Consider the following 13,025-nt stretch of genomic DNA (forward strand, 5'->3'; position numbering starts at 1 on the left):
CCCCTCAAGCTAGTAGAGTGCCCAGGTGGGACTTAGCCAAGGTCTTGAAGATGCTAAGTCGTCCCCCCTTTGAACCCCTGAAAGATATCGGAGACAAGGATCTCACCCTCAAGACCGTTTTCTTGCTAGCCTTAGCTTCCGCTAAGAGAGTGGGCGAGATCCATGGTCTGTCTTACGACGTTTCTCACTCCAAAGGGTGGAAAGAAGTATCCTTCAGGTTCGTGCCCTCCTTTGTGGCTAAGACTCAGAACCCAGCAGTCTGGGACCCGAGGTTTGAAGGTTTCTCAATTCCTGCCATTCCCAAGACGGGCATTACGGAAGATTTGAAGTTATGCCCAGTACGGACGCTCAGGAATTACCTGGAAAGGTCAGCTCATCTCCGACCAGGTATCAAAAACCTCTTCGTTTCCACAGGTGTTAATAGGAAGCAAGTTTCCAAGAACACCATTTCCTTCTGGCTGAGACAAGTCATCGCTAGAACCTATGAAGAGGATAAAATGGCAGTGCCAGGCACTCCCCGGCCCCATGACATCAGGGGTCTGAGCACCTCCTTGGCCTTTGAGAGAAACATGGCGGTGGGGCAGATCCTACAGGCAGGCACTTGGTCGCACCAGTCAACCTTTACTGCCCACTACCTCAAGGATTATTCAAGGAAATCCTTGGACGGGTTCTCCATTGGGACAGTCATTGCCGCCCTCCAAGCTGTGTAGCGGTAAGGCCAGAGGCTGTCCCCAACGATGAACACATTCTTCGCGACTACACTTCGGAGGAAATTGTCAGAAGAATTTTTTAAGAGGTGAGTCTTAGATAATAGCGTAAGGTTGCGCAGTTACCCTCACTCCCGCACTCTAATAGGCCCCCGCATTCCATAGCCCTCTAGGCCCTACGTGCCAAGTCAAGTGTCAGAATAGCACTCCCGCCTCCTAAAGTATAAGTCTCCAAAGAAAGTAGTTCGAGGTAAGTATTTGTGTTGGAACAAATCAAAAATTTTAAGTAATTTTTATTTTTCCTAACATACTTACCGAGAACTACTTTCGGGTAATGGCCCTCCCTTCCGTCCCCGAGTGCCATCCTTCCATTGCCTGGTTGGGCTAATACGACGAACTTAATGAGGAGAATGACCCAGAGAGGCAGTGACCTGCCCTAATCCTGCCCTCGGGGCGCATTCCTTGGCGGCGGGGGTAGGCCTATGTAGAGAACGGAGTAGGGGGGTAACGGCGCGAAAACCTTGGTCGAAAGAGAATCACAAGTGACTCCAAAGAAAGTAGTTCGAGGTAAGTATGTTAGGAAAAATAAAAATTACTTAAAATTTTTGATATATGTAACATAAGTCATTTTGTAATCTTATTTTTTTTGTCTCTTCTGGTAGGTCAGATATTTCTACATCCATTGAAAAAAAAAAAAAACTACTAATAATGTACTAACGTTATTTTACTGTAAACAAAACCTTAAAACGCAGCATTCGATTTCGTCAGCTCAAGACCGAGAAGTTTACGCAGACATTATCCATTCTAAAAAGTCATGACTGTTAAAAAGATAATTGTACTTCATTAAAGCATTTTTTCTTTAGTTTTCAATTTGGGTTGCATTTCAGCCATCAACTATTAGTAACTATTTTTACTGTCTACAGTATCATTGAGTGTTTTTAGATACAAACAAGTGTTTTGTTGAAACTTGAGCAAAGCGTGGTGTGACGGTGAGTAGTTTTATGAGTCGTGGTGATGCTTTTCCCTTTATGCGTCATCTTACATTGTCCTGAAATATGGTTAATAATGTACAATTACATCTGAAAAGTAGTAAGAACTAAATTACCACGATAGAAATCCCATGAAAATAATGTAGTGCAGTACAGTGGGTTGCCTAGTATGTTTGTCAGTCGCAGGTAGGCAATAGTCAGTGAATTGATAGGTTATGAGTTGACCCACCCTAGGGCAGCAAGTATTCATGGATTCTTATTTTTCATGCCTGTCTCTGTTACGCAACCCTCTTAAAAATAAACAAAAAAATAAACAAAGGCGGGCTGCATGAACATCAGGTTAGTATAGAAATAATTTTTTTTATATAGAATTCTAATCATTTCAATGAAACTTCCATGATGTAAGAACACTGTTGGTGATGGGGCACATTTGAAGAAAAGAGAGGGATAGATTTTACTACAAGCCATGCAACGAGGTTTCAAGACCAATGGCTAAGTAGGTATCCGAGTACCTCCGTACATCCTCCACCGCAGTCTACCAGGCAAAATGGTCCCTATTCTGTGTCGTTGAAGGGTCAGTGCTTGATTTTATGCTTTGTTAATCATTGCAGATACAACGGACTATCCTCAATAAAGGGCACTCCTTCCCCCATTGCGAGGTTCAACTGGTACAAACCTGAGCCCTTAAAATTAAAATTTCCACCTCAACCACCCCTTTAAGTCCTGAGTCACTTTCCACCTCAACCACTCCTCCAAGTCCTAAGCCAAAGGTCAAAAGTAAAGTCTGATAGGTGGTGAGTGGGGCTACTTCTCTGTGCATACCACCTGCCTTTCTTGTTGGCGATTTCAACAGCTGTTCCAGTTCTGCTGAAGACATTCTTTATTATAAAGGACTCCACGTTTGTATAGCTAGGAAAAATGCAAATTACTTTTAAAATATTATGTCTGCTGAAAACATTCCCTATCTTATTGGAATCAAGTTTGTATAGCTAGGAAGAATACAAATTACTTATGAAATATATTTGCAAAGGTTGTGAGAAGTTAAAAAGGATATTAGGGACATAGTGTAAGTCAAACAAAGGGTGCAATAAGTTGATAAACATTCTATTCCAATAAATAAATTGGGCTTACATTAAAATCACAAATGCAGCATAATGTATTTTGTAATGTGGCTATGTAAAAGAAACTTTAATTAGTGTTACTATATAATCTTTGGATTCACAGGGCTATTAGAAATGCCAAGGGATGCTTTAATTTAGGACTTGCTGTTTTGCAGTATTTGCACCCATGGAGCCCCAGTTTTTTACTGTGCTGCTTAACAGTATCTATCCCTGCTCGTGTCATCTATGCTGTGCTTTTCAGAACTATCTCATGTAGTTGAACTTCTAACTTTTGTTATGTAGTGATTTTTTTTTTGAATGGATTAAAGTCCAAGTACATTATCACTAATGAGGGTTTTTTGTTTCTTCATCACCAGGCACAGTATAAGCTGCGAAAGGCTCGTGCAACAGAATTTATTGACGAGAATACAAAAATTTCTTACAAACGAACCATAGAAGTTGCCGGTGAACCAAAAGTTGCTGCAATTTCTTTGAATGGTGATGCAGTAAATACCAAAAAGGATGAGTAAGCGTAATTTGAGTATTTCATAGGCGAGATTGATGAAGATTATTTAAAATTTTTACCTTGGTGCTTTTTTATAATGTTTTTATTATGTTAAACCAATCTTAGTAAGTCATGTGTTGAATTCTACATATTCTTCAATTTGAATTTTTATAGCTTGTAAGTCGGCTTTACTTAAAACGTCTTACAGGTCTCAAACACCATAGGTTAAAGTTTCAATGACTCTCACAATTCATTGTACACAAAAGTAGAACACAAGAGTTTGCCGAACAAAGGCTAATTGCCAATATTTTTAAGCCACCTAATACGAGTTGTGATTATTGACTGATTAGTTTGGTTTAACTACAGTGTATAATGATAATATTTTTTCAGGTATTTTAAATTCGGTGTTATCTATTCCTTACTATTTTTGTTCTCGAGAAAAATCTTTCAGGACGTATTTCATGTCCTCTATAAATTTTTGAAGTTCCAATTATTAGTGTTTTTAATGAAAATTTGTTTTATGGGTAAAATATATTTTTTTTTTATATTCACACAAGCACATTTGGCTCATATGCAACCCTTTTCTGATCAGGATACATATTTACTTTTACATCAAGAATTTGAGGAAAAGATAAATATTTAAGTAATCATCCCATATACTTTTTTTTACCACAATTTTCTCTTATTCCCTCAGTAGAAGTAATCATCCCATATACTTTTTTTTACCACAATTTTCTCTTATTCCCTCAGTAGAAAATATCACTTTTCTTATTTTTCTACGGTATCGTAGATCAAAATTTTCTGCACATTTTAAGTTATATTCATAATTTTGTTTGTTTGCTGGAAGATGCATAAGTGTTTAAGAGATGATAGCTAAATATGCTTAAAGCCTAAAATTTATGCAGAAAGTATGTGGATGAGAAAATATAATGCAAGCCATGTCTTACTTGTGTGAGCATTTGCTGTATGTATCCTATATATTTCTGGATTTAAAGGAAGATTCCCACCACTGCTTAGTAAATAACCCAGAAATAGGATGATTATGTCCTTATGATCCCCAGTGGTTTCAAAAATTATTGCTTAAAGGCCATACTTATGCATACTAAAGTGTATTCAACCAATCAAAAAGAAATAAAACTTAGAAGCCTGATTTCTCAAAAATGAAATTTTCAGAGAAAAAATTGCTACTAATTGTTGTTAATATTAATTGATTTTTGTCATTGAAACATGCAATGATAGGGAATTATAATGTATTCTCTCTTTGATAAAAAAAAACTTCCATAGATTTTATATAAAAAAAAAGGTAAAACCTCTAAGAAGAAATTTCCAATGTAAAACTTTTAGATTATAGAATTCTTTTTCAAATGATTTTTAAAAGAAAAAAATGGTCAAGAAACAGAGAAGTACTGTAGTAGGAAATTGAACTAACTCTAAGATAACATTGTTTTGATTTGGCTTGGCTGTGCCCCTTACTGTCTATTGTAGTCATCTGGCTTGAAGGAATTCTCAAAATTATTAGATATTAGTGAATTCTGTACCAGTATTTAGAATTATTTATATTTTACAGTTTGTTGTTTATGGATGCAATGTATGATTATATTCAACTTTTTTACAAGTAGTGGAGATGAAGAGTGGTTCCCTCTTAATAAATTTTCAAGCTTGAAAGTACTACTCGGTATTGATTTACAAATATACAAGCAATGACATTTATTAAATAACTTTGGTAAGAAGCTCAAATGTAATAAACCGAGACCTTAGGGGATGTAGGATTTCTAAAAGTTGCAATGGGAAATACTTTTAGTCTTGGAAACAGTTATTAGGAATTATGAAAAGAATAACATATTTTTTTTCATGTTTTTGAGATATTTGAAGCATGAAAAGATTAAATTGTAATCAAGATTTTCCATCATTGCACTTCATGGTTTACATAACATTCATTACCCGTTATATACTGTTCAGTATTAGTCAGTAATTTGCTAGTATTTTTTAAAGAAGTTATTTTGTAAATAAATAGAAAAATATAATCTGAAGGTTTCATAGGACTATGCATCATAAACAGTTTTTGGTAATAGTTTTTCATGATAAAGGTGGATTATGAAGCACTTGGTAGCATTTGAAACAAACCACAATGGAAACTTGATTATTCAGTAATTTATTATCTTTGGAGTACAAGGCCCGGGGACCAATGAGTTGGCATTTTTTCTTGACACTTCTCATTATTCAAAGCTGGTTAAGTGCTTTATATCATGTTGCCTACTGTTCTTTATTATTTCATTGATAAGGTCCATAATTTTTGCTTGAAGATTAAGATAGATTGCTTGATAGAAGTACCTCATGAGTCACATATCCTCTCTTTAGAATGGTTGAAAGTCAAGTGGTACATGTTTTACACATGGCAGTAAAAATGCTGTATACAATTAGGGTAGATCCTAATACTATCCATATCACAGAACTTTTGGGTACTCTGTCTTCTTTTGCTTTGTTATACTTCTTGATTACATTTTTACTATATATGAATGTGACATTTTAGAAATATTTTAGCTCATGTACAAGAACAAATTGGAGAGAATTGAGAGCTACATTTTACTTTGTTTGGTGTCAAGTTGTTGACTTTTGTATTTGCATGTGTTTTGTTGTTGACATTTTTATTTGCATCCTAGATACGAACCTTTATTCTGAAATAACTTTCATAACCATTATTTTTATGAGGTTTATGAATTTTATTGATACCTAAATCCATTCATTGTTTTTTTTTTCAAACCTCTGTTTGCTGTAGTTCACAAAATTTTATTTTATAGCTTGACAAAATTCTAAATATATTTTTATAGGGCTCTGACCATAAATAGTATTTTAAAAAAAGATATTAAACTTTTGTTAAATTTAAATTAAGACTTGTAACTAAATTTAATTTAATCTATAGTTTTGGGTAGAGTATATGTTTTGTAGTAAGTAATAGTGATTAAATTTGAATGAATGTTCTTAACTTTTAATTTCTCTGGCTTTAAGGAATGATTAGTGGTATATAATCAGAATCTAGTCACTTTCCTCTTCTCTAATAGGAAGAATTAGAAAGATTTTTTTGTTTGTAGTAATTGAGATAGGGATGGGATGTACAGTACATTAGCCCTATTTTGGTAGTTTTAATCTATGAATATATTAATGTATAATTTTATTTAACAGACAGTGAAAGTTAGTGAAGTATAATAAAGTATAAAATGAAGTTGTGCCAAAAGTAAATGTTCTTGAGATGTAATATTGTAAGCATTTGCGGATGACATATTTTTGTAGGTTGTATTTGCATGCCGTGTGAGAACTAGCATATATGTAGCTAAATATACTAACTAATATTTCAGTGTTCATTTAAACAGTATTAGTTGTATTAGCAAGTTGGTGTTCTGGATACTATCTCAAATAGTTGAATTGATATTTGTATTTTATTTAAAGAAAAGAAGTTAAATCTTATAATGCTATAATCTGGATTAACATTTTCTTATGTATGATGTGAAAATGTGGTATCTTCGAGAACAAACCACTTTAAAAATATGAGATTCAATTTCCTGGGATAATGTTTTAGCTATTCAAAATTAGTTTACAGTATTTTGTAATACAGTATGCAGTGATTTTATGTATATCTATTCTTGGCTTTGTTTTTTTTTTTATCAAAATGATCTTGCTTTGTATGGACTTCATACCATGACTCAATATGTAAATTATTTCTAGTTGGTGTTACTTGTGGTTGGTAAAATTACCTGTAATGTTTTTAAAGTTATTTTAAGAATTCTTTTAACCCTTATAAATTTATATTCCAGCCCTTTTTAGAGACAAGCAAAATTAGTAAAACATTTATTGTGAAGAAGTGAAAAACTGTATGTTTTATATTCATATTACAATTTGTTGAAACAAGGATATTTTTGATAATTGAATTCATCTGTCAAGGCCTCTAAAGATTGATAATATATATTTAATTGTTTTAAATTGCATGATATTAGCTTGAAAGTGTTTTTGTTGAGCACATTGTATTATGGTGACTTGAGTTTTATATTCAGATATTTAGCTACTATTTATGGTAGTGGTTGTTGTTTATTACTGTTATGGGAAAAGCCTTTTTCATTGTTACCTATTATTAAGTAATTTCAGTAAACATAGCACTTGCAATGTGCTTTGTGTTTTCAACTTTTGCTGTGGAAATATGTCAACGATAAATTTTAGTATTATTAAACATTACCATCGGATAATTTAAGTAGCCTCGAATATTCAAAACCACCCAAATTTTAATCACATTTGCATCACTGCTACCTTCTATTGTCCTCCCTCCTTCATTAGCAACACTGCTGGCTGAAACAGTTGTCTATTTATTTTGACAGTTGGTTGTAATTGAGCACTCAAGCTGTGAACAGCTTGTTCGGTCTTGTGAATTCATATTATCATTTTGCCTAAAAAAATCCTTCGTTCTTGTGCATGTTTGTTGGTTATTATATTGCAACTGATTACCAAGATATTCCTGTGGAATTGCCATTAATTTGGGTAATTTTTTGGAGTTTCAAGATTCAGGTAAGAGATTCTCTTGCTTAAGTTTTGTTGAGATGCTTATTGGGTGTCATATGACTCCTTCGTTATACCTTCAAAGCTGAATCTTGATTTTTACAGCTTTTAGGTTTTTCCTTGAAGAAGGCGATGGTTCCCTTTCTTAGGGATGATGATCTTGCTATGGAATCTGTTTCTCAACTCACTTCAGGAGATTCAGTCTTTCAAAGTATGGCTCTTGGAAGGCTTGCTTCTGAAATATATTAAGGATTCTGGGTTTGTCTTTCCCGATGCTCCCTTATTTCAGAAGCTCTGTTCCTCAATTTTGGGGTCCTGATTACAAGTCTCGTCTCTAAGCCTCTTTCCCTTCACTGATTCCTTGTTTGACAAGGGCTTGGCAAATGTTGTATCAGAACATCAGGATAGTTTTGTTTCGGAAACCCAGAGAGCCTCGTCTCAGGGCTTCTCCGGTCTTCTGCGTCTTCGGTCAAGGGGGAAAACGAAAGGCTAGGTTGTCCATCCTCTTCCTTGCGGTATAGTTCGATTGCCATTGGTTCCTCTCTGTTTGGACTTTCTTCCTGGACCTTTGGCTCAATTTGGCATTTTCCCCAACAACCGAGGCAGGGGCTCTCGTTGGGTAAGGGGAAAGGACAGGTTAGGGAGTTTTCCTTTGGGGGAGGCCAGGTTTTTTTGGGAGTACGAGTAGTTACCTTACTTGGAGGATCCTGTCGAAGCTTGTTTCTCTTGTCCTTACTCAGCTCGGCAGCAAATAGGAGTGGGTCTTGGGAGATTTTGAGGGTTGGTTTTCTGATCCCTTATTATTCCAGAGCTCCCCTTTCCACTCATTCTTTCAGCTTTGACAGTTATGCCCCCAGTTCTATCAGGGACAGGCCTTGGAGAAAGAGTTGCTTTGTGAATTCCAGCTTCAGGATGGAGACGGCTCAGTCATTCCTAATGTTGGTCAGGCAGGGAAATTGGATGATTTCCATTAACTTGAAGGATACTTAGCTTGAAGTCCCCACTCTTAAAGAAAGCAAGGCCTTCCTTTGGTTTGTCACAGCCTTAGCTGTTTTCCAGTTCAAGGCCCTTGGCTTAGCCCTCACCTTATCTCTACAAGATTACTCTCAGATAATGGCTCCTGTTTCAGCCATTCTTCACCAGTGAGGAATTTGTGTGCTCAGGCATTTGGATTACTGACTTATTCAGGCATCATCTCTGAAAGAGTGTCTCTAGGCAGCGAATTTTGCTCTGAGCCTTTATCGTGTTAGGCATTCGTCTGAACCTCGAAAAGTCCTTAATCACATTTTTAGACCACAACTTACCTGGGGATCGTCTTGGATGCCCAAATTTTGAGGGCTTCTCCGTACAGGACTCTGATAGACCAACTTGCTCAGTTTTTTTAAAGAATTTCTATCCTTAGAGTCTTCCCAACACCTTGTGGAGGTCTCTTCTCGGGTACTTGCATCTCAACCCAGTTGAATCTGGGGTCCATCTCAGGATGAGGTCTATTCAGTCGTCCCTTCGTCAGTGTTGGGATTTTCTTTCCGAGGAGACTTGGCGCTCTCTCCTCTCAGTGCCGGGAGGATCTAATTTGGTGGTTGCAGAGAGACCGTCTCGAGGTGGGAATATCTCCGCTCATTCCTTTCAGTCCTAAGTTCTGGTCCGAGGGAGAGAGGGCATGTTCCATAAACTGGAGGGAATTCAGACCCATTTACCTATCTGCTTGCATTCCAGGGCCATCTTTCAGTGTCAGCAGTGGCTGTCTTCATGTGCACTACAATCGCCATCTCTTGCCTGAGGAACCAAGGGGAGGAGAGGACTTGGTCAGTCTCTCAGTTAGGAGGCCCTTTCTTTCTGGTGGAGGAGAAGACAAAGTTTCTGGTTCCCCAGTTCATCTTGGCAGAGGCCCTGTCAAGACATAATCAGGTTCAGGAATCAGAGTGGACTTGTGTCAGGAGATCTCCAATGATTGGAGGAGGATGTGGCCAGTAAGAATATCTTTGTTTGCCACCCCTCTGACCTTACTGTGTGAGATTTACTTCTCTCCATTCCTAGGTCCCCAGATTGCTTGGACTGACGCTCTTTTGCAGGTTTGGGAAGGTCTTCAGGCATGTGCTTTTCCTCTTTTTATCTCAGGTGAGTGCCATCCTCAACAAAGTAATGGGAACCAGACAGCTTACATAAACCATTATCATCCCATTCTGGCCTCAGAGGGAATGATTTCCCAACCTTTTGAGTACCTCCAGAGAGGACTGATCTCAGACAGCCCCACTTCCACCTATTTCATCAGGGACTCCACGTCCTTTGTCTGCACACCTGGAAACTGTCAGGAGTATTTCTCTTCCAGTCTCCAATCGGCTCTAGACAAAGTCTATCGGGTGAAACGGGGTCTTTAGATGGTGCCAGGCTCAAGGTCATTCATGTTCCTAGGCCCTTAGCCTAACATTACAGATACTCTATTTTGGTTTATATTCAGGACAGGAGTCTGTCTCCCCCATGCATTAAAGGCTATGACTCAATGTTGGCGTATGCAAGGCTCTATGAGATTTGTACCTCTAACGTTTGTCCTTCTTGAAAGAATTAATCTCTAGGCTTGAAGGCCCGGGGCTCTGAGCCCAGTGTTAGAATTGTCGCAACGTCCGTGCCACTTATGTGGAACATTCCTGTCACCATTGTGCTCAAAAGCTTCCTGGCACACCTAATTCATCTTCTCCTCCTTTTATTTGAGAGAAGTCTCACACGTTTTTGGTGACCTTAGGTCTTTAGGCCTATTGGTGATGGCATAGACTTAGTTGTTGCCTCCTCCTCCAGTGGGAGTGGAAGGCTGCCTTTTTTATGTATAATATTCTGAATTAGAATTAGGGTACTGTACTTTTGAGTTTTGAGTTTTGATATGGCTGGCCATGGTTAGGGGAGAATATGTTTAAGAGTTAGTTATTCTTGATTTACTATTTGTCCACTGATTTTGAGTTTGTTACTTCGGTCACCCAATGGTCTCAGCGAGTGTTGTGTGATGCTACTGACACTCCAAGCGATTAGGTCACCAAATACTCTTTGCTGTATCAGTCTCTCACGTGAGACAGGCGGCAATTGGTAGTGCTGATTTAGGACTCGGCGTTATTGGGCTGCGCAGTGATATCTCCCAATGTTCATCAGCTACTGCATCCACCTTCCTCTCTATCCCAGGCATGAGGGATGTTTGGCATTCAGTAGCGCTGGTTCTTTAATTGGCTCTTTAGGATGTGTTGTCACACCCTTATTGTTCACCATAACAAAAGACCAGATAAGTCCTTTAAGGCCTCCTTTTTAGTTTGTCGCTCATACTTGTTGCACTCGGCTCAATTTTTTTTTCTCTTGTGAGAATGGTTTTTCTCTAATCTGTCGTTAGCTTTTCATGCCTCTTCCTCTGGACATTTGACATGTGCTAGGAAGAGACAGGCATTGGTCTGTTGTGGTGCCATGGGGAGACTTTGTCACCTAGTAAGGTTCTGGGAGGGTTTGACATGTCTGGTGGTGACTGTTCCCCTGCCATTCCCTGCTCCTCTTGTCTTGGCATGGGAACCATGCTCTTGTCTGTGAAAATTAATTGTATCTGCCATTACTTACTGAGATCTTGGACTTAACTTTGTCCTCTGATTAAGACTAGTTAGACTGACAGAAATCTTCCTTGGTTTTCACAGCTACATTTTGTGAAAAACGGGCAAGAATTATCAATGTTCAATTGGTTTCCTGTCCTTTCTCACATTATGTTCCTCCTATTGTCTCCTTATAAAAGGGAATCTTTTTTTCCATTATCCTCTTCCATGTCAGTGTGGATAAATTACCCTAAGGTAATATTTATATGGAATTTTCAGAGTAAAATTAATAATATTTACCTGGATAATTTAGCTAGTCCTACCCATTCTTCCCCAGGTCGGTTAGGTCACAGCTGACTATCAAAGTAAATGGACAGATGGTTGAGCCAGTACTGTTGCCAATGGAGTAACTTAATAGGAGGTAGCAGGGTTGTCAATGTGGTTAAAATTTGGGTAGATTTTGGAGATTCAGGGATAGCTAAATTATCCAGGTAAGTATTATTAATATTAATTTTGTTATGACAATACCATATATTTTATGAAGACTATTTACAGGTTTAATTCAATAGCTTACTCATATTCAAGTTTGAAATACCTGTTGTGCAAAAGTATGATTACTGTCATTTTGAACTCTTTATTCAAGGACATTGCACAATGTAAAATTTGTTTGATTTTTATGTTAATGAATTTTTAAAAAATAATTGTCATTAAATAATTAACAGGTAGGCAGCAGTTTTAGAAAGTAATTCACATGATGAGATTACCTATTCCTTGATTGTCCATTTCATTCAATGTTTTCTGTTAACTTCTAAGGTTTACTTTAGTATTGGATAGTTTCAGTGGTTAACATGCATCATAGATACAAATACTGAAGTTGAGGTGATTTAAATAAAAAAAATATAATTACCATAATTACTTGTAAATATCTGTAAACAGTTATGTACGTCTTTTATAAGAGCCTGTTTTTTTTTCATAGATATTACTGTAATTGGGTTTACATTGGGAAATTAAGGAACTTGCAAGGAGGTATCACTTAGGTCACAAAGTACGGTACATATAATTGTAAACTCGTGAGAAGTCATGACTGTTTGAATTTAATATTTTTGTAAGTCATTATAAAAGGGGAACACCGTTAAGGTACAAGTATGAAAACAAGACTGAAAATTATCTGGATATTCATTCACTTGAAATAAATAGATTTCTTTAATAAGCATTGATTTTTGGGGGGATAATCAAACTTAGACTTATCATGTTAAAAGACGATGTTAAAGAGCATGTGTATCAGAATATCGTCTAGACTTGGAGATAAGATTCATTGTGTAGTATTTTTGTAGTCATAAACTATCATGTTTAGAGATTCATGATTAAATCTAGAAGTACAGTAGTTTACCCTACCCCCTTAGAAGTTCTTCCAACTTGTTTCTGAGCAAGTCTCTTATAAAGTACTTAACAACCCTTAATTTATTTTTTTACCAAAATAGTTGAGTAGTATCAGTATGATGTTATAACTTATCACTGTTAATATATGAAGTTGTAAAGTATATTGTCTTTTGTTGGTAATTCCTATATAATTTATGTTTCTCAAATCTTGTTAGTTTTTAAGAGCTACACAATGATCAAAATTC

At 36.8% G+C, this 13,025-nt stretch overlaps 1 protein-coding gene across 2 annotated transcripts in view; it reads left to right on the plus strand.

Annotated features, from left to right (window-relative positions):
* Nucleotides 1-12,941, plus strand: part of frj (farjavit) — a 94,618-nt gene extending 81,677 nt beyond the window's left edge. For both annotated transcript variants that reach the window (XM_068371048.1, XM_068371049.1), the window contains one exon: nucleotides 3,174-12,941. In XM_068371048.1, coding sequence (XP_068227149.1) covers nucleotides 3,174-3,326 — 153 coding nt within the window. In that variant the 3' untranslated portion in view covers nucleotides 3,327-12,941. The remainder of the gene's footprint in view (nucleotides 1-3,173) is intronic.
* The last annotated feature ends 84 nt before the right edge of the window (nucleotides 12,942-13,025 follow it).

Source organism: Palaemon carinicauda, chromosome 3, assembly GCF_036898095.1.
Source record: "Palaemon carinicauda isolate YSFRI2023 chromosome 3, ASM3689809v2, whole genome shotgun sequence".
Classification (NCBI taxonomy): Eukaryota; Metazoa; Arthropoda; class Malacostraca; order Decapoda; family Palaemonidae; genus Palaemon; species Palaemon carinicauda.